Below are 22873 nucleotides of genomic sequence, written 5' to 3'. Positions count from 1 at the left end.
TCATCACGCCGTCGGCTCGTAGTAGATTCACAAATTGGCCTCACAATAGCACAGGTATTGTCGTATATTGCAGACGAGTGATAGAAGTTCCTACAACAACCTTTGGCTCACTTCACATTTTTATCTTTTCTTTTTTTTTGCTTTAGGCTCACTACATCTACATGATACATTTGAACAACAAGCACATTTCTATCAGATGCATAATCAGACTAAGATTTAGTCCGTCTTTTTGTTAAAATCTTTGCAGATAGGCTAAATGCCGCCAGGCTGAACGACACCCGACGTGGCCTAAGCCATTGTCGCTTAACTAATCGTTCGACAGGAAGATGCGTTTAAAAAGCTGCGTCATAGCTTGGTCTTCCATCTGCGTGATCTGTGTTATTGCATTATGGCCGGCTATTCCAGGAGTCCATGCAGGTCGGGACTTTCGTGGCGGTCGAGGAGCCAGAGCTTCTCGAGTTACATTAAATACCTCGAAACGTCTCCGTTTGCCCCGTGGAACTGGTGACAACTACTACGATCGAACATCTTGTCCCGATTCGTATGAACAGTACTATGTGGGTGGAAACGTTGCTGGCTCCGGCAGTGGAGGACAGTCTTCGGCTTATGAAGATCGTAGTTTCGCCGCACCTTCGACGTCGGCCTATAGCCATTTAGCGACGTCGACGCAGAAATCCGCTTACAAGATGTCGCGTTCGCGGAACAAGCCGGAGATCAAAATTGGTTTCCTTGGTGAGTACTCAACTCGAATGAGGCAGAAAAATAAGGATCAGGCCAGAAACAAAATGACATGGCTATTGTGTCTATAGCCGTGCATACTTCACCTGAATTATAGTAAAACAAGCCTTATCTCGGTAAGAATAGGAGTGTTATACTACTATGTACTAGCGGAGTTCAATAGCTTCACTTTACGCAAATGTCAATGTTAAGGACCTACGATATTGGGGCTCTGGCGAAAGGAGAACTTATTTTCATATCCAAGATAAGACTTGAGGAAGTCGAGACGCCAGTTGGGGTTCCTATGAAACAGACGTTACTTTAATTTATCTAATTTCACTTACAAGAGAGGTAAGCGAAACTGTACAGTTTTACCGTCTTTGCCCGTGGTTCCCGTCGTTTGAGAGAAGCGAAAACGAAGGAGAAACCTGAAATGGTACATGCGCATAAGTAGTTCCAAAGGCCTTCCTATTTAAATCATTTTGTTGGCACTTACGCACCGTAAAATTATAGAACCATTCAAAACCTTTTTTGATGGAAAAATGGATTATTTTTCTATATATATTTCTATATATAAAAATATTAGGATTTGTTAGGTTTTCCTCTGTATAAACATATTATGCGAGTTGGTACCTTTTTGTCTTCTTTAAATCTGTATGGTTGAAATGCTGCTAAAATAAAGACAATCAAACACATTTTAAGTAGGAAGAATCTGGTATCAGTTTTAAGAAAAAACTTAGTTAATATCTAAACTCTTATGTTGTTTCTATCTATACAGATGCATTAATTTGGTTTTGGGCCCTTAACAATTAATTACAGTAAACTTATTCGATCTTCTTTGCCATTAAATACACTTCCAAATCTAACCTTCTATTTCTAATCTTCAGTATAAAAGTTTAGAGAAATAAACGTCTCGCTTACTGACAGATCTGCAAGAGCGAAGGTCATTGTTATCTTTGCCTAACGTTATCACATTTTTCCTTAAGAAAGAATTACTATTTTAACCTACCAAAAGTTCTCAGAATCATCCTCTAAACTGAGATAGTACTGAAATGTCTCAAGAAACATTTTCCATTAAAAAAAGCAGAGTGTTACCAGAACTGGGACTGCACTCATTGTGAGAGATCTAATATTCAGAGCAGAATTCATGTTCCAGGCTATACTAATTACATAGGTTTTGCTATTGGAGCTTATATAAACGCTTAATTTAGGTTCGAGGTGTTCAATTTAGCCGCTAGTCCAGCTAGGACGCTTTTCGTCACTATTTTTTATTGTTATTTATCGAAAAAATAAATACCTAACCCGATCTCATAAAGCCTTTTCAAAAAGATCACGGACATCATCTTACATGATGTAATCTTTCAACCTTATAGATCACTGAAAAGTCTATATAAAGAAATGATCATGTTTATTTAGCTTGCTCCCTACATTGACTAGAACGGGCAAGTGTCTAAAACCCAGGGTTAAGGTCAGATATTTAGATTTAGCAATATGATAGTGTTTGTTCTTGACTATGGCGGAAAAATCAACGAATGTTTCTGTTGCGTCTAGCCATCTCGAGTTGTCAAGACAGTCAACGATTCTTCACAAAGGCTTTCTATTGGTATTTGTTTATTGCTAAGAAATAAGTAATTTCAAATTATGAATACTAAGCGATCTTCTAATTACGTTGCTGGAGTCTGTAGGAAGAATACACGGTCCTGTTTGTGATGAATCAGACCTACATTGTCGTTTTATGTACACTGAGGCGTGCAGTTCGGTTCCATCGTTGTTAAAACGTGGGTTTGTTTCTACTTGTTTATAGTACAAAGAACGTATTATTAGAGAGTATATTATATGAGAAACGCATCATCCACGATGAGCTAAATCTTTCTACTGAAAATGCTTACAATATTGTAGTTCCTTCATAATTGGCCAAATCATGCGACGAGTGAATATATATCTACGGTACATTGTCTGAGATGGTGCAACGAACATGTTGAGCACTTGCCTCATTATATTATACAATGTTGCGATCTAGACAGACTTTCTCTCAAGTCCACCCATTTCTTTTAGTGCGTTTTATTTAGGTTAACATACAGGGTGTGCAGTACATGCCGTACGTCTAATATCGGCTAGAGCATCCCGACAAACGTACTCGCTGTGCTAGCTTAGTACGTGAATTAAGTGCAGTATTAACCGGTTTGAGAGAGCCAGCTGCTCCGAAGCACGAACCCAATGGCCGGCTTTTCGTATCCTATAAACAGGTGGCCAACCGATAACGAAATACGCAAAACGTAATGCATGTAAACGGGCTATTAGCGAGAACCATTGTTGAACTCAGCATCAAATGTTAGGGGAAGACTGGTATATTCTGTCTACCACCGTTTCAGTGGGATACCTTATAAATAAAAAAAGGTATATAAAAAAAAACTTTCTACCAATGAATCGCCTCGCTGCCCATCAATAAGCAAAATTCGTTTGCTCTATGCCGTATATCTTCCCGCAGGCGTTTTCGTAGCACTTGCTCCAGTAGACAGTGGTGGAAAAGGGAAGCAGCGTAAAACTTGTCTTGAAGCATTGCGAGAAAAATCAGCTTTTTTATGATGAAGCGAAAGGGGGTTAAGCTGAGATAAAAACTGAGACAAAGCGGGGCGCAGAAAATGCTTAGAACATTGAGGGACCGCTCAGCAATGGTACAATAGCAGCACCGAGAGTTAATTGGCAAAAGCCCGGCGTTTGAAGGCCGTGGGCTCTTTCGTCTGCCATGCCGCGTCATCGGGTTTGGTTAGTTAGTTTTTTAACTCTTCATTGTACCATTGACCAGCTAGAGTGAACTGACTAAAATCCCGATGCTTCGTTATTTTCGCAGAGGTGTTTTCGTTGCTGGAAATGGGCATTAGAAATGCTCGCTATCTTGCCGGGAATTTCTAAACGAGACGTTAGGTTAGAGAAAACGCTCTGGTGGTATTGCTACGAAATGAAGGTGATAAAGATTTGCGATCATGAGGATCCCGTTATATGCGAACGCACTAAACCCACCGGCACTTCTTGTACACCTATTCCCATTGTGCCAGATATTAAAAAGGTCTTCTATAATTTGACGCAGCTTTTTAGTTTCAAGACTTTAAAGCGACTTGACGACCTAAAGAAAACGACAAAATTAACCGGTAAAGGTAGGTTCTGTGTTAAAGAAGGAGTATATCAGATAAAGGTGACAGAATGACCATTAGTTCACTTATACGGAGCAGAGACAGATGAAGATGACAGTAGAGATTCTTTGGATAACAAATAGTCTACAACGATACCATGACATTATTGTTGGTTATGGCTTCGTCTAACAGCTATTTCGTGTGAAGCTGTAATGTGGAGTTCTAAGGAAAAGGTGTACATAATGGCATTCTTTTGCACCTCGATATTTTATATATGTTTCACCTTATTGGCAATACGTTACTTTGTGCGCAATCGAAAGTTTTTTATATATTTATGTATTTCTCAAATCTCTTAAGTTTGTCAAGCACACGACTGAAGGACATGGTGACCACACTCAGATGCCTGACCAGACCAAGAAAACAGCTGAATGTAGTCGAAGTCCTGTAAATACTCCTGCATGGAACGCGATACGTCAAATGACAACCTAAGATATAATGACTCATAATACCTAGAATACTTGCGTAATCTCTCGGAGTCATATACTTAACCTTGTTTCAAAAAAAAAAAACCGTTTAGCATGCTAAGCGCTGCCTGAGTCTAAAATTTATAACGAATTTAATTGCTGCTTACCCATGTCTGTCATTGGACAATGGCATCTAACTCCTCCAATGGCACCTTTTGGGTCTCCTAAATATAATAATGAAAACCTAATTGTATAAAGTGTTCGTTAAATTACTAGTCCTGAAGGCCTTCAGTCCATGTGCTTCTCGGCTATGGATCCCTACCGTATTAGATTACCCTAAATAAATAGCCTGTCCTGTTATGCTGTAACTGTGGTACACAGTGCAGTAATGTCCTAATACAGTGTCGCCCGAATGGAATGTTACCAGTAAGAGTAGTCCTTTTCGCATGAATCTGTGGCCTGCAAACAGCAGGTAGCGTCATTGCACTTCTACGCCATGCGCTTACATGCCTGCAGTAAGAACTGGTGCAAGTAGAATAGTACCTAGAGGTGACGAACTAAGCAATGTCACTGTTAAATAGGGTATCGTGATTGAAGCCACTCTGCCATACTAATTTTACTTAGAGAGTCGAATTAGATTCGGCATACTAATACGTGAGCTACTAACACACAACAGCTGAATGCAACCCATGATAATGATTTTTAGGCCATTTTAGCCTATCTTATCCATTTATCTTCAATATACAATTTAGAAAACTGATCTTTTTTAAAGAGACTAGTGATAATTGTAAATTAGAAAGTCCGTGTTAACTTCTAACGCATCTTTATGAAAAAAAGACTTCTAAAAGAAGGGCTTTACTTATAGCATACGAATATGGCGTTAATGAATCTATGTTAGTGTGTTCGAAGCGCCTGATATGAAATTCATTATTTATGTGTAGTAATTACGCGTTATGGGATACAGTGTCATATGGAACCTCTAGTCCACACCACCCATCGTGAATTTACATATACATACAAAAACAATAGAAGACAAGTATCTATATAACCGAGAAAAACGTCAAGTTTTCTTTACATTCAATCCGTCACAGTGGCAGCAGAACGCTTTCGGTGTTTGCAAGGCCCCTCTAGCGAACTAGCAATTTTTGCCTGTTCTGGCCCTCAGTTTGTCGTGGACGACATTGGCTTTTCTCAGTTCCATGAAGAAGAGGGCTTCCTCAAGGCGAAGGATACGGAACTCGTGGTGGAATTTTTGGACTACATCCAAAATATAGGCTCGACAGTTAGCATGCAAAACGCTGAGGAATCTAGGAAAATAAGAGTTATTATCATATCCTCGGGAAAGATTTACTTTTGGACAACCACGAGAGCCTTGGCAATCCCGACCAAGTGTGTAGGCTTTTTTGACTGAGCTCGCCCTGTGAAAAGGAAACGGCCTACGGATTTGTCGTTGGAATAACAGTAATTCTAAGGCGGCTTACATGTGAATTCGGACAAAGCCACATGTGTTTTGGGCTAAACCTCGGCTAAATGGCCTGAAAAAGGCCCCTACACAGATTCATACGGCTAAAAGAAATGTCGTCTTTGCTAATATAGAATACCTCTGGTAATTTGTAAAAGTAGGTCTTACGCAATATATGAAATAGATGTGTACAAAAAGACGTGAACTTTTATGTGTGTGTACTTCGGTTGAGCGAAAATCACTCGTATAGAAACTGTAATTATAACGATTACGTGTGTATGTGTCAAACATTTACAATGTACAGTAACGCAGATACGTAGTTAAATGTACTCTAAGACGAAAAACAAACCGTACTTGTGTAACAGAGAAGATCGTGATTGAGCATCTTCGAAATTCTTCTACGATTATAATTATAATACGAAATCTCAAATGAATAAGACTTGGCATCTATTTGCTGCTCAAAATGTATTATTATTATTGCTATTGTTGAAATGTATATATAAAAACTGGCCGCATAAAACCTACACGTTATGTCACCAGGACAGATACGAACCCCCTATTTTCCATGCTTGCAAGTTTCATAATTCAATTCTCTGCTTCTTACTGATCGGACTGGCATAGTGTTCGGTTCCTACTTCAATCTACGCGAAAAGGCCCGATGTATCTTCGCTTCATATTTATGATCGTTACTTCTCTTCGTAATGTATTTGAGTTTTTCTAAAAACGTGTACTATCTCTTCAGCAATTGTTTCAAAGTGATAAGAGAATATTTTATTATAAATCTTCTTTATAATTAAAAAATTACTTATAAAAAGTATATAATATGTACTACCTAAATAATACTTAGTTTTGTCATAAGGCAATCCTGTGCAATAATAACGATAATGATGTGTTTGTGTGTGTGTGTGTGTGTGTGTGTGTGTGTGTGATATAATCTGACTCCCATTCTCTATTGGAATGAAATATCCCTATAGATAATTTACGGTGTAATAACTTAGTAAAAATACTACTATTAGACTTAATGTTCTAGAAAATTAATATTTTCTAAAACATTCTGTTATTAAGTCTGCTTCATCCAATATCATTTAAACGATGCAGATAATTTTTAGCGGCTCACACAATCCGTTAGAGTGACAAAGGTGAAAAATCAGGGAAACACAACAATGTTTTCCATCACAGTTAACCAGCATCCTTCTAACTAAGCGTAAATCTCCAAATAACTGGTAAGACCAATTTTCCGAAGGATCTATTATATAATGTGTATTAAATAATTCCATATAGGACTAGTACAGCCGCCTGTAAAACGTAAATTGGAAAAACAAACAGCTTTTAATCATTAAGGTAGAATTAAGTTAGCTATCGATCTGTTAAAGCACATATTTAATTAGTTTGTCTTATACGACGAAATTCCCACTTTTTTAGTGCGAAACATATTAACTTCATTTTTTTTTTTACAATTTTTAACTAACTAATGCAAGGGTACGTTTCCAATATATGACGACCCGGGCCAAACTGAAAGCAGATTAACTTATGCGTGTTCAAATCGCATATTGATTGGGGATGGTATCGAAAGAACCTACTTGTGCACTTGTATTTCTGAACAGACCAACTAAGGTACTAAAAAATACGGCCGAAAAGTCGTTGGCTGATAGCAGTTAAACCGATATTTTTAACCTTTTCCTATATAGCGAGCTAGCCTCACATCTCTTCGTTCGGTGAAGTGGTTGACCCCTGGGAAATAATAGAATGCTCCACCTTCAATCTGTCTGATCATCCAGTTTAATTTATTCGCTGCTATAGAGCTCTGTATCGTTTTTGTGCCACTGGTGTCTTGTGCAAAGTCGTAGAGTTCACGCAGTCGATAAACGGTCATCTTCACTGAGGAAGGCACCTCCGCCGTTTTCGTTTCGATTACCAAAGTGTTTCAAGGAAGAACTGTCTGGCAGAATGGGAAAGTAGCTAATTTTGTTTATGATGCTATAAGAAGAGGCATTGCTGCTTAGTTTAAGTAGGACAAACGCTTGGAAGATAAAAAGCAGTCTATGTAAGATCATTTAATCCCTAGCATGCTGAAGAATGGATTACTGATTTCTGGCAGAAACTTAAGAAGTGCACGGATAATGGGTACGCGGTAATGAAAATTTTAGTTCTCTTGCTTGTTTCGCCATAGTGCGTTTACAAGATGGCTCATATAGTAAATACAAAAAAGAAGAGGAAAGTCAGCAAATTTGTTGCAAATAAAAAATAGGGCTTTCTGGAAAACCTTCTTCCTTTGATAATATGTTTAGACTAAATAAGCGTAAAGACGTTCGCGTATGTTCAGTTCGACTAAGACGCGTTTTTGGGATATTCATAAGTTAGAATTAAGTTATTTTCTGAACTTTTGTGTAACTGCAGGTACGTTCTATCAGGGCCGCATGTTAGGGAAGCTGGTGGTGGGCGCCATGCCACTAGCAGTTCACGATGTGAACCAAGATGAAGATGTTCTTCCTGATCATCGGTAAGTAAAAGTTCTGTAGACTTTAGTTTGTGCAGAAAAACCAATTTAGAGCTCTTGCAAATCGACTCAGGTAACAGTATTATTTTCGCATCACGGTTCATGAACGGTATGCCCCTTCAAATGAATTAATATGTATACGAATAATGCCACAATATATGCGACAATCGAAAGTAACTATCAAGAGTTCCGGCCTATAAAACGCATGAGCAGCATCTGTTCAATTTACTAGCGTCATGACTATGAACTTACCAATCCATAACTCTATTAATCCGACTTCCATAATCCGACCCGCAAACGGTTGCCATCTCGCGTCCTTCCGTCTCATTTATCACTCCTAGGATTAACAGGACAGCTGGTACAGTCAAAAACCTTACAGGGGCATTTTCCCAAGCGCAAGACACACTGTATGCGTCGTACAAAACTTTTGCCTAGTAGTTTTTCCTCCATCAAAGCCGGCCCGAACCCGTCTATAAGACAAGAACTATCTTACTCTACAATAAACATTACTACAAGCTAGGTTCTCAAAGGCCAGGCGTAGCTCTGTTTCATAAAATGGTGACCATAGCTCATTTTCTGTTTCAGTGTTTCGAGATTGACGCCCTAAAATGTGTTCCTAAAATATTGTAAATTACTTGCATCTTTGAAAACTAAATTAAAAATCTTAACATATAGGAGCTGTAGTAATATACCGTAAACGCAGTATCTTACCAAAGTACTACTCTTGCGTATGACCGTATCGAATGTACCTTACGTAGATATCCATCTTCAAAAAGGACAAGTGCAGTGTCAGATATGTGTCAAGTTATAGCGTAGGTTTTAGTGAATTGGCGAGAAGAACGATCGGCTTATGGCTTTTTAAGCATTGCTCAACTATTACTTCTTTCCAACAGACTAACGTTCGTGGCAGAAAATGTTGGTCAACCAGAAGGATCTGGAGGTGTCAAAAAAATGACCGATCTTCGAAATCAGGCAGTGAAAGCATTTATTGGTCCAGACGAAAGCTGTTTTGCTGAAGCACTTGTTGCCGACGCCTGGAACATGCCAATGATTACATATGTAAGTATGCCAACTTTTTTTTTTGACTTAGACACATGGGCAGCCTGTGGAGCATACTGCAAAATAACATCTCTTCTTCAATTTTAAAACATCTTCAATGTTTGCCGTGGTCAACCTCACGAATTTACTTAGCTGGGAATAAGTTCAGCTCCTATCGTATTTCGATTGGCGTACAAGAATTTACTTCAGCCCTCGAGCTCTGCCTAGGTATTCGTCGATAGCACAAAAACCTCATAAAATATCAGTGTAACTCCTGATTCATTCGGTTGTTTAATATTCACACGAATTTATTTATTTAAGGACGTTTATTTAAAGGCGGACATTATTGCCTGTGTTTAGTAGTATTACTATTGTTATAATTATTATACCTTACGGTAGTATACCCCGTTTGTTATGACACACTGTCATACGCAACATATGCGCCCTACACCAATAGCAGACTCGTGATAGATGCGCTGCTTGGTGCGGCCGCGGCCACAGGTGCTGGAAATCATCCGTTTTTGCCCTGGTAATTCCCGAGGCCCACGTGTCTTGCGATCCTATCAAAGCAACCTTACAATCGCGGCAAGGCAACTCTCAAGTCATCGCGGAATCGCGCATCACATATGGTCTCTACCAGCAAATAGCTAGCTGTTCTCACAGCTCCCTTATAGCCGGCTATTCGTTTAACTATCTGCCGCTAAATACGTACCTATATCCACTCAACCCGGTCACAGTTATCTGATACATGTCAAGAGCTTTTTTACGAAGCGTAACACGCACATTTTTGCCCACCCCCTGAAAACTTCTAAACGGATTCGCCCTTTCACGAGTGGAACTATAACTTTTAGATCTAATAAATAATAGTGGTCTGCGATGAATGTTTGAACGCTTTATCGAATTGTACCCTATTTCCGCAGTGTCCCTTCAGCGCGCCACCGAGGGCTTCCTGAACCCGGTCGCCGATCAAACTCTAGACTCCATCCAACACGGACTTGCGAGAAAAGGCAAGAGCAGATAAGCGGGCAGTGAGCGTAATTTCCAATACCACTACTTGTGATCAAACCATAGGCAATAGTAAAAGGCCTAAATACGATACGGTTTAGTTCACTTTCTTTCTGTTTCTCGCGTTACCGATGACAACAATTGAACTGATGGAGTAAAAAGTGTTATTTTTGCCAATGGAACATCGATTGATAACGAATAGGAGACGGGAAATAGTCTTCCGTCTACCGTTAGTAAAAGAACATTTTTAACCAACGCTTGAACGGTCACTTTCAGTTACTCCTGTGTGTCGAGGAGTATGAAGTTCTATAATGGGCAGTTTGTATATTTATGATATTGTACGTGTCGATACATTCAAAATGCTTGCCTCTTCTGTTCAAATGCTATGGAGTAAGAGCCCAGTGTGTAAATTGGCTATATTTCGTGGTCTTTAGCCCAGCAAGTTTTAGAAAGTTCGGAGTGAAGCACTTAACTGCTAGCTAATGAAAGTTATATTATAATCACTCACTACTGGTGAAAACAATAATTTTGTCGAGCAACCAGCTAGCACGCGTTTCGTTTTTAGCGGCTTCAATAATTGATATTATCATAGTAGAAGAACGTCCAAATTTTAAGCAGCTAAAGAGCCGTATTAGGAAAAAATAAGGCTCTATTCCCTCTAATAGGGTTCATACTTATCAAGCGAAATGAGTAGCAACACAAAAATTGGTTAGTCGATGTGACCAACGGTAAATAGTAAGAAACAATGAAACTTGTTGTGATCAGCTTGAAGTGTAAACAGTAGCTTTGAGGGAGGACAAAAAAATAGCAATATCCTTATAAATCGACCACTTATATCTTTGAAACAGAACTATCTTCAAATTTACCCCCTGGGAATATATAGATATATCTTACACTGCATTTGCGTATGTATTACAAGCAGTGTTATTTAGCATTACTTATGTATAGATCGACATGTAAACGTAGTGGCTATCAGAGAGTTAGGTCTAATTTAACGGCTCATTGTTGCGGCTGACAATTTTGGCCTCGAACTTACGAGATGTGGGTTTTCTGTTGATAAGTGTTGTTCCTTCCCCAGCTACAAGTGGACAAGATGAGACTACTTTACAACACAGACGAATTTCGAGTACAAATAGATTCGTCTCATCTATGAGACGAATCTATTTGTACTCGTCCTTTAAACGACAAATTTCTAGGTCAGCCTAGGTATCATCTAGGTCAGTCTAGTAGTAGTATCATCGAACACAAGTCTAGAAGAAGGCAGATCAAAAAACGTACTAGATATCCGAAAAGCCACTTGAAAGATGATCGTAGACAACGGCACTGACTCGTCGTGGTAGGCCTTTTTTCGAGCCTATAGACGGGAAAACAGCTCGTCCTTCTGATTAGTTAGAGCCTACAATAGTTTATTCGACAAGTAACATCATATTCGCATTGCGCGCATAACGTCTTCTTCTGGACCACTATCTTACAAGGTGGGCGAACCGTGAAAAGAAATGGTTCTGGGCTCTCAGCGGTACGAACTTGCTTTAATTTGAAGCCATAATGATACAGGTGGTATTAGCTAAAAGGGTGCAGTGTTATGTGTTATGATATTGAGTGATCTGCCTGTAGGCGAGGTAATCATCTAGGTTTTTTTGCGCTCTGATCATATGGCCTAACGTCTTTATGGTGATGGGCATCGTTTTTGGTACAGATGTGTTACGACCAGCGAGTGAGCCGTGGCAAAATTTTCAAGACATTTGCCCGTACGTTGCCTTCAAGCTCAAAGGTGAGTGTGTGTATTTTTATATATTAAATATGTCAGCGAAACCAAGTCTCATAAGTTTAGCCGATTCGGTTCACAGTTTAAATATCAAACGAACAACAAAAAGGTGCGGATCAATGTTTGTTTTTGAAGTACAGAGGGTGCAATCGCTGGCTATCATGCCGAGTTTCTTATTAATATGTATCTTGTATTGCCTTGACCAACTGTCTGCAAAACGTCAAAGGAAGGCGCACAATTAGTAAATCTAAACTTTTTTTCTAGTATTCTCCGTAATAAATATGTTTACACTTGATGCGTTTATAGGTGAGCAAAAGTGTCATCGCCTTATTGAAGTATTTCGAATGGACGCGGGTGACCCTTGTCGTGGCGGAATCAACAACCTACGTGCAAACTCATGTGGTATGAAAAGGCTTTCAATATCCTATTAGCTTTCTGGGACGGTGTTCACTATTGAGATGGCTTCTGGGACGGGTTTTGTTCGGTGAAGGCCGTAAAGAAAAACGTACGCAAATTTGCTAATTAGTTTTGTAGGAAACAACGCCATTAAAACAGGTATTAGCGAACTTTTCTGCTTGCATAGATACCTTCACGCGTCAGTTGTCTTCTTATCAGGCCGTACACTCTGCAACGAGGGACAGACACATGAGGACTGCTTACCATAAGATATCCACCGCTTACCGTGACAAATGCCGTCTTGATTCTCGAAGGAGCTAAAACCAGAAGCTTAATGTCAAGAGATATTTCACACTGTGAATGTCTCTTCAGATTAGACAATTTTTATCTATGACAAGTATGTACTGTATATAATTTTAGTAAAATTCATTCGTCTATTTTGAAGAAGAGAAATACTTGCCATGAGATAATAGGCTAGAAAAAAAACGCATGTCAACCTAACATGATCCGTGAAGATAGAATGGAAAAATAGATTACTTCATCGATATGTGGCTTTTGAGAATAATAAGCGTAGCAAACACATTGAAGCTGCATGTGCTTTTCGTTAAATTAACACCCGTATGTTATTACAACTTCTGTTCAAAGAAAAAAGCCTGTCGTGGATTGTCTTTCTATTAAACCATTGTCGGGCTATTAGCGTAATAGCCTGAAAAGGCAAAGCTAACGTTCGGCTAGCCGTTCGTCGAATACTCGGGAGTTATAATCACAGAGTCAGCCCAGCTTCATTGTTTCCATCCGGGGTCGAGAGTAAGGCTGACGACGACGTTAAATTGATGACTATCGCTCCCTCTCATTGTGTTACTTGCCCGTGCTAACAAAACACGGTCGGTGTCAGCCAACCCAAAAAAACGAACGGTGAGTTCTCTACTTATTTATGAAAAAGTGCGGGGCGAAATGAAATATAGCGGTTTGCAGCTAATAAACACTAAACTGCATCTCAGATGATCACTGTCCAGTTCCGGACGCAAGGTATGTGAAGGCCAATAAAGCCTATCTAGCGGTACTAACCAGTATATTTCGCCTTGAGGTCATGGTAGCTGTCGTGGTATAGGCAACTCAAACGGTAACCACTGGCAAAGCTGTCACACTCAAATTCTAGCCATGCCCCTCGCAAGGAGCGCATTAGCTCCGGCCTCGAATACACTCCACCTACAAGAACCGGTATCTTTCTCTAATAGAAATCAAACGACTTGGGCGGATGAGGTCTTACTATAGCTGTTCTCACAAGTTCACTGTGACAAAACAAAGACATGGCGTCTTCGACAGGCGTCCGCTTGCTGGACGAATACTGAGTGTAAACTGCAAGATATGTATCGATCGACGGGACTATAGTCTATGCTTTAATACTCTCAGAAGTCGATACGACACTGTGACCAGAGCATTAGACTTCACAGAGCTCTACCCCTCACTTACGCGATGGATCTCTTGTACACCCTGTATGCGTACTGATACGCTGTGAATCCTACCTAGCGAGGCATCGGTCCCGTTATTAACGATCTCTATATATTGTTAATGAATAATGTTCAGTTAAAGTTTCCGCCAGAAAATTGAAATATTAATTAAAAGCTGTGGCATTCACAGATAGATCACGCTGTGCCTGTGCTTGCGTGTACCTGAAAGCGGTCGACGTGACTTTCCACCGTGAAACGATAACGTGACGTAAATATCAACATATGAAAACCAAAGGGGAATCAATAACCAGAGATGAGACATTATATTAATTTCTGCTCAAAGTATATATTTCTGTTATATCGGCGTTTATTCAATCTGTTCTTTCACTCTGGTAGCGTAAAGGTTTTAGCAGATTTCGGCGTTACGCAAGAGACGCATCCAGTTCAGACGAAGTGAGTGTTCACAATACAGAAAACGATTGATTTGAATCTATTTGTCTAATTGGCGTAGACGCTTCGAGTACGGTGACTGTTCATGCGATAGCATGCTTACGTTGCTGTCCTACTCTGCAATTACCCTGAGATCGAAGATAACTATAAATTAAGTCTCTTACCTATACGTTTACAACGACACCAGTCATGAATTCTACATTCGGTGAACTTTGTTCTTGCTTTATTTCTTTAGTTCTGGTTATTTCGTCCATACGCGCAGAGGCAAAAAGGAGCTAATACTGTTATGAGGAAGTATACGTCAACATAGAGTAGAGTCACAAAAGACGATCCGTCAAGTTCATCCTTTTTGGCAGTCGCTAGAGTTTACCTGACCTGCTAGTTGCTATCGTATAATTTTGTTGACATTGTGAAAATCAAATGGAGAACTTAAGCATCTGCATGAAATTACTCGCCCCATGTTACCTTACTTGACAGCATCGTTCTCTTTTAAACCATATTCGAACAGCTGTTCGTGGATTTTACAGCAGACACAAGTGCGAATGTTTCTTCCATTGAGTACGGCAACTGCCGAACGCCGCTTTTAACATTGATGAGTTTGTCATTGCTTCTAATAAAGCACAGTCTACTGTATTCCATCATGTTGTTACTTGGTCCTATCGCTGTCACGGATTTAGGTTTTGGTCGATCTAGCGAAGCGGCACAACATCACAGTCACCAGCACATACATGATCACGGGCGACTACATGGAAACGAACGTCGACAACCTCCACCGAATCGTGCAGGACTCGTACGAAATTACTCGAAGTAAGTTACCGCATGACCATCACACAATGCTATGCGCTGGCTAAGTCGTCGCCGTCGTCGTTTCCCGTTTCTGTCCCTCGCATTTCGGTCTTTCCATTCGCTTGCTCCCGCCCCACTAAATCATTTATTACATTTGTAACGGTAAGATAAAGGCACGGGCCTTCAGGGAACGTAGCAGTGGTTCCTCTAACGTGCTCGGCACCATCGGCGATGTGACTAAAGGCGACGGGTATCGATTTGCTAAGGCTCCTTCATAGCTGTGGTTGTAGTTTCTTCTCATAGTGGTAAAAATAAAAGTGAGAATTATAGTACAACGATCAGCAACAGTCAAAGTAGCGCGATGCTGCTTGTAGGAGTATATGAGAGGATAGCTTTAGAGCTTTGCGAAGTCCATAGGTGACAGTTCACAAAGAAGTACTACGTAAGACGTAGGTAGGCGGCGATGGGAAGAAATAATGCAAAGCGAAGGAAAAAAACCACCTGGCGGAAAATAAAAATCCCTAAAAGCGGAGGGCGGGATGAAACATGAATTATAGGTTTATAGAGGATTATAGGCTTGAATGGCAGTAGTATCTGTTGCTTCGAGAAAAAATAAAAATAAAAGTGCGATTAGGTTGCCTGCTTTCTCTTGATACAAAAATGAAAAACATTCCGTTCATGTCTGGGCTACTGATATTTGAGTTCGGGACACGATTTCAAGATGGATGACCACTATATAACTCTGTAAACTTTTGTAAATCTGTTAGGCGTCCTAGAGACGAAACTTCACGGCACATTACGCCTGCTGGGTTTTTCGTTACCTCTGCATTCCTGCGCTTTTATAACACGCGATACCTATGATTCAGATCAGTTTTTTTAGATCATACTTTTTATGATCTAAAACATTTTATACGGGATGTTTCACGGTTTGAAATTTATATTTGAGAGGCGTGGGAAAGCTCACCAAAACAAAGCAAGACCACTCTAATAGGATAATAAGACGCTAATACATCATTTACCGCTAAAAGTTGAAATTTGTAACAGATATTACACGACAGATGTCGTTTTAGAAAATCGTAGGAGTACGGCTGCAGAAGTATGGACACGCGTCTGTAAGGAATAGTTCGTTTTCTTTATTCAGTGGCCAGTTCGAATCAGTAAATGGTAGCAATAGGCCAACAGAAGGCTGTAGCGAACATTTTTTTCGACCTTGTCAGGTATTGTTATAATAGAGTGTTCGGCAGGAAGCAAGAACTTGCCAATTCTTAGATAGGCCTACCTATATATTTGGCAAAATAGGGAATAGATGCCAATCAGAAAGTGGTCTCCCATATTTTTGAAAAGAACAGTTCCTATCTCAGACAGTTGTTTTAATGCCTCAATCAAAAAATTAAGCCTTTTTTGAACTCAATTAATGCATTAAAAAATATGTTGTAGTATTCGTTGAATAAAGGTGTTCCAGCGTTTCGCTGTTATCAGCGGCAATAGTGTGGTATCAGTTAAAAAAAAAAAAAAATGCTCTAGGCTTTACGCGCAAATAAGTGTAAACTGAAGGCAAGAGTTTCCCTTGCAGAATTATATTCACATGAACGCAGTAACACACGCATAGGTAAGTAATATTTATCAGATCCTTTATAAGCCGATTGACAGCTGGGAGAAATCAACTTCAAATTTTGGGGCTACCTAAATAAGCCAGTAGAAGGTGTGCTACATGGTCCTCGCTGACGGAAGAGGTAGCAGCCCAGTCTAAAAAATATGGTTGTAGATGCAGCTAGACAACATGGTGCGGCATAATCGAAATTCTTCAATTTCTGTTTTTGTTTTTATCTACATCTACAAAATGAGTCTACATTCTGCTGACGGATACACATGCCTTGATCGACTTCGTTGGTGTAATGGAAAAAAAGGGGTTACTGGCGGCAGGCGAATACGTCATTATTTCCGTCGAAGAAGACGAAATCTATAACCCGATGGTGCATTACCAGTTTATGATCAAAGGTAAACCATGACTCCGACTCACTTTCGCAAGTGTATAAACTGCGGGAAGCTTACTGTGAGAAAAAAAGGCAGACGAAGTTCAAGCTATCCTGTAATCTGTCGTCGATGACCGTTAACAAAGTTCTTTCATGATACTTTCCCTGAACTTATTCTGGTCGTTTTCGACGCAAGGCATGTGGTTTCGATAACTCCAATGGTCTATTGGTTTGACCGTTGCGTTTAATTGCACTTGCCAGAGTGGGATCGGCCGCATTACTCACGTTTCGATGCAACACCGTTCCGATCGGTGCTGATGATAACGCCATGTGCTCCACAGCTCGAGACCTATCAGAAGTTCCAGGAAAACGTTCAGAAGTTTGCAAGCCAGCCACCTCTCTGTATTCCGTTTCATCCCCGTGTTCAGGTAAGAAACAACTTTATTGACTGGCATGTCGGTTCGCTCGGACTAGAATACTTCCGCCATAAGCAAATCCGGCGGGATTACTGAATGACTATTTTTCAATGTACGTTAGAGGTGCTCTTCTATATTTTTTGCACTCTGATCCAAACTTTGGCAGCTTCGGAGCAGCCATGTACGTATAGTTTGCATATTTGATATCTCTATCCATGACTTGTCGAAGTAAAGTGATAGTAGGATATGCTTGGCATTTTTTTATCGTATCATACGGACGAGAATGGACGGGTTGAAGTCAACGTCGGATATGCTTTTGTTCAATTCGAAACGTACTTAAAGCATAGCCCCGAAGCTTGGCATTGTCACGAAGTGCCCAAACTATGTGCTTTCGATTGCCAAATGGAATGAGTCCATGAAATAGCAGATTGCATTTATTAGCTCATTTTCGGCGAGTACCTCAGAGTAGCAGATGCCGCTGATGCTTTTTTTTTTCTAAGTACTACTATCATCTTAATGCCCGGACACTGCTCAACACAGCCATTAAATACGATTTTTCTTCAGAACGACGCCATTTGCTCACTCAGTCTCTCTTTGGCTGGCGGCAAAGAATGAAGCACACCTCGTCTAAGGTGACCGTATGGTCCAGGGAGGTTTTTTGTTGATTGAAGTTCCGCGATTTGCACATTGAATACACTGCTTGCATTTCCTATTGGCCTGAAGTCAACCCATTTTCGGTATAGTTTTCGCATTAGATTATGATTCTGTAACACTATAGATGTAAAATGCCAGTTTTGGCAGTTTTTACGGTTCAAGCTTTGCTTTCCTCGGTTGAGGTAATGCATTTTTGTACCGCAGATTCCTCGATCTAACAATTTTTTCGCTGGCTTTCAATACCCCAACCTCCGTTCTTTAAACACTTGCACCATTCACGTTCTGCTTTTTTGCTTAATGCTCGCTTGCCTGATATCTTCATTGAACTTTCTGTGAATTTCCGATGAACAAATCTGGACCACTAAGCGTTGATTTTTGGAACTAAAAAGAAAACTAATTTCTCTTTTCTGAACTAATTTCTTCTTAAGTAAACTTAATCAGTTTTCGTTCGTAAGTTTTCAGAAGGCTAGAGCAATTACCAGTTATATTTCTTCTACTACTCGTATCTAATTCGAAATTTATTAAGTTTTAAAGTCTGCGGGACTTATTTGTAATAACTTGATAATTATTACCAGTATAGACGGATCATGGAGGCAGTGAATTTAGCTAGGTTCAGCTCAGTAGCTGTGCTGCATTCTAACCTTGTATGGCAAAATTTCATTAGACCTGTACCAGGTTTATAGGCGGTAGATGATACCTAGTCTATCGTTACACTTTTGCCCCCATGTCCAAGCTACTTAGATACGTTCCAATTAATAGTTAATTGCTAGTAGAAATGAATCCAGCTGACAGCGGTATAGATTTCTAGAGATTCAGTTGTTTTCTTCGAAACGAAAACATAAATTACATAGAAACCATGAGGGGTTCCAATAGGTCTTGTTGTCTAGCTCTAGATGGTAGCTATACTATAATGAGTGGACAATAATCCGTTTCTGGCGAAGTGGAAGGCATGGTTGTGATGAAAACAGGTACTTACTAAAACATTAATTAAAAACGCTTTGTTGTTAATCGCAGGTAGATATACCTCCATACGCAGCGATGGCGTACGATGCCGTCTGGCTGTATGCGCGAGCAGCAACGGAGCTTCTCAGGAGAAACCAGAGTCTCGAAAATGGCACAGCCTTAATCGATGTCATCAGAAATAACGTGTATAGAAGTATGTTTTCAGCATGATTACATCAGTATACTACCCATGGTAAAAATCGTGCTGTTATTGGTTGGATCCAAATACACCCTGTTCAGATCACGGCTTTCATATACTGGAGTGAGATGTCAATGATATATAGGGTTTTTGAAATAAGAAATCTGGATAGTAAGTTGGGTTGGGTTGGGTTGGAAAAAATCAAAGCACCTTCTTATCACACACAGAACAGCGAAAACAGGTGCCAATTTAAGAATTTTGTCTCGACATCGCGTTTAACTGCTGTTAGTAAAAAGCATTACCTTAAGCCAGTTCTTTCTTGTCGAGCGTAGGGCTCTTTGGATAGCTTTTTTCTAATTTTTCTTCCTGGAATAATTTCTATTTGTTTAAAATAGGTTTAGTTCTCTCCGAGCGAAGTGGCGTTCACCTATTTTTATATGCATGGTTCGAGTCAGAGCAGATAGAACACACAATTATCGTTTCGTATAAGGAAGGCGAACTTGCCAGCCATTTATGAAGAAAAAAAAATAGATAAGGATTTTTGTTCAGCTTTATGAAATTTTGTTAAGCTCGCCTTGGTGGATGCCAGATTAGGCCAAGCTCTGGCCGAATTCTTAAAAACTCTCTGAAAAACATTTAACCCTTAATCAACAAGGTAGGGAGTGATCAATTCAAGCGCAGAGTCGATGACACTTCTTTCAAATGGAGAACTCCCGGAAAGTGTGCCACTGAAGCACGTGAAGGACCACTTGATGCGCCTAGAGAATATTCACGACTTCTTTATTATAGCAGGACATTGTTTTTATAGGTCAGTATTATCATACGCTGTGAGTATTGACAGCTCAAGAAATGCAATATTTCCTGTGTCAGTTATTATTTAGTTTTTTTCTAATGTTGGGAATAATTACTAAATAACAAATAAGGAAAAGATTTATTCCTTCTGTCATACGGCACAGACGCTGTAATATAGCAGCGTGTTTTCCGCTGAGTGGTTTCTGCTTCTAATCCCATATCCGATGCGGCCGTTACGGACGGCTGGACTGAAGCACAAAATGCCTACGCCCGTTTTCAAACCGAGACCACTTGGCGAATCCCTGACTAAAATAGCCAGCACGTTACCGCTACAACTAGACAAAGTTATGGGTAAAACATTTCGCTAGTCCTAAAAAAAAAGGTTCTTGAACGAAAATCTAGAGTTAGCCGAATGATCAGCGTCAATAAATGTAGAGCCGCTGGTCATCTGCTACCAGTATTTACACTACTTGGAAGTGTCATTGTTTTGGCACGGTTCCTTATGCTTGGACTTCATACGAACTTGATTTTTCTAAACTTTTCCAGAATGCGCAATTAGTTAGTACTTATGATGCGTCCATTAGAGGAGAAGGGTCTGTGGGGGGCTGGCATCTTCTAGAAACCATCTTTTAGTCGAATCCGTTTGAGCATGAACGTCGATAAGCACCAAAGAAATACAGTGTTGATTAAAACGGGCAAATGTTTACATTGTGTCAAAATAAAAGGAAAACCTATTTTTTTTCCACTGATTTTCGAATGAATCCCATCAATCGTTATCTAGAGTTTTATGAATATAGTTTGTCAATTCGTTTAGGGTGGCTGAAATCTCTAGTTCTGCTAGCAATTATATCATCTAGCCAATGAGAAGCTCCAGCAAAATTCCTCAATGTGTGGAGCTCTCCAATAGCTGTGTTGCTCGGTAGTTTAGTTGGCTAATGAGAACGATCTTTGGGGATTATATCAACAATGCAATTTCCTGTTTTTACCTGTAGATCAATCAACCATCCAAGGTCGTGCTAAAAGATGAGACTACGCCATGTGTCAATTTAAACATCCTACCAGATCGAGCTCTAATTGGCCCGTTTTTCATCGCAAAAAGAGATTAGCCCCTACTACATGCCTATACAAGTTTCCGTTACACGTTTCCTGCTACACGGATTACCGGAGATTAATAGCCGACAGGCGAAAATAGAAAGACACCAATCCAATGCTTTCGCGGACAGTTTATTGCCTCGAGAAAGAGGCCGAAGATCGCATTGCCGCGGTATCTTACGTCTCTTACAATCGTTGCTCGAGATGATCTTCTTCTGAGAGTCTTGAATGGTTTCTTCAGCATGATCAATGAAGTCAGCTATAAGTGCTGTTTGTATGTTTTTCTATATTCATATTGTCATCGACACGTATCAGGTGTAATGGGCTTCGATATCCAAGTCGACGAGAACGGTGATTCAGAAGGAAATTATACGGTTCTTGGTTTCGCCAACGCGTCCGATGAACATCTCTCGCCTGTTGGAAGGTTTTCCATAGCTCCTACGGATGCCGGCTCGTCGAACGGCACTAATGGTGGAGAACTACTACCTGTAAGTAGGTTTCTAGACGCCTTTCTGCATCGTTTCGTTTTAGGTGATCGTCGTCATAGTTAGAATTAGATCACAGGGTAATGAAGGACCGGCTAGTGGATAGTAGACTAACTTTTGATGGTTACCTGACTAGCCTTAGGGCTCTCCAGCAAATTAGAGTAACTAAACGTACCAGACTATTATGACAGTAACGGCATTTTCATATGGCACTTCTCTTTGCCCGGTCTTTGTTTGCTGATAATGAAAGATGCCCTTTTTAGTTTTGCCAGGTATTTTCGAGGGTCATATCTCGCTCGAAGACTCAAAGCACCTGCCACATCTATCCCAAGCGATTTCGTCAGCTTTCTGACACTGCGATAAACAAATAAGGAATGCTGACGATGGCGTTTTTTACTGGTAGCCGTCTTTTAGGTTCGAACTCAGACTATGGCCCGGTGATCTGAACAAAACTACTGCAGGCAAATCCAGAGCTTTTCAATGGCTTAATAACAGCAAGTTAACAAATGAAAAACAGAAACGAGTGGCAATAATTAAGAATGGCCATTATTTTCTTAACAAAGAAAGCGTATCGAGACGCCGTGTTTTTTCAAGACATCGACACACTGTCGTGCAGACCAGCCCGTGTGCTTTTGAAAAAGTTGCCCATACAAATTGCATGAACGAATGTATTTAGCCGTGATACGTGATGCTGCTCCGCTCAGAAAGTACAAACAGCTATGCGTTATTGAACGATATAGTCGTATATATAACATTGTCTTACGTTTACAGATCTTCCAGTTAGAAAGCGAGCTGGCGTGGCTCGGAGGACGACCCCCACTGAGCGAACCGCGTTGCGGATTCTTCAAGGAAAAGTGCATTTCCGATAAAGGTAATAAATAAAATTCCGATAAACTGCTATTGCAGCGCGTTTGGAGGCGAAATACGAACCTCATACTCCTGGAGGATTTTTTACTCCATATTTACTATTGACATCGATTTAGAAGCGATCTCTATTGGGTGATAGGGTTATGTCTATAGGGACTATCATAGCACACTCGTACACCATGGTGCTCTCATGTAGCTTTTTTAGTTTGCCACTTTAGACGCTCGAAAAAGGGAATATTTATTTAAACAAGAGCTTTTAGGCTTCATATGAAATGTAGTCGAATGACACAA

General features: G+C 40.1%; 1 protein-coding gene across 1 annotated transcript in view; it reads left to right on the top strand.

The window, feature by feature from the left end:
• Nucleotides 1-326: 326 nt before the first annotated feature.
• The window catches only part of LOC111267453 (guanylate cyclase 32E), a 41690-nt gene continuing 19143 nt past the window's right edge, over nt 327-22873 (top strand). The window contains exons 1-11 of the mRNA XM_086971336.1: nt 327-732; nt 8172-8274; nt 9165-9330; nt 12011-12085; nt 12386-12481; nt 15054-15222; nt 17008-17160; nt 17397-17563; nt 19220-19361; nt 21546-21718; nt 22487-22586. Of these exons, the coding sequence (XP_086827462.1) occupies nt 327-732; nt 8172-8274; nt 9165-9330; nt 12011-12085; nt 12386-12481; nt 15054-15222; nt 17008-17160; nt 17397-17563; nt 19220-19361; nt 21546-21718; nt 22487-22586 (1750 nt within the window). The remainder of the gene's footprint in view (nt 733-8171; nt 8275-9164; nt 9331-12010; nt 12086-12385; nt 12482-15053; nt 15223-17007; nt 17161-17396; nt 17564-19219; nt 19362-21545; nt 21719-22486; nt 22587-22873) is intronic.

Source organism: Varroa jacobsoni, unplaced genomic scaffold, assembly GCF_002532875.2.
Source record: "Varroa jacobsoni isolate VJ856 unplaced genomic scaffold, vjacob_1.0 scaffold_1191, whole genome shotgun sequence".
Classification (NCBI taxonomy): domain Eukaryota; kingdom Metazoa; phylum Arthropoda; class Arachnida; order Mesostigmata; family Varroidae; genus Varroa; species Varroa jacobsoni.
The sequence above is the reverse complement of the archived record's forward strand: the minus strand, read 5'-3'. Positions and strand labels throughout refer to the sequence as shown.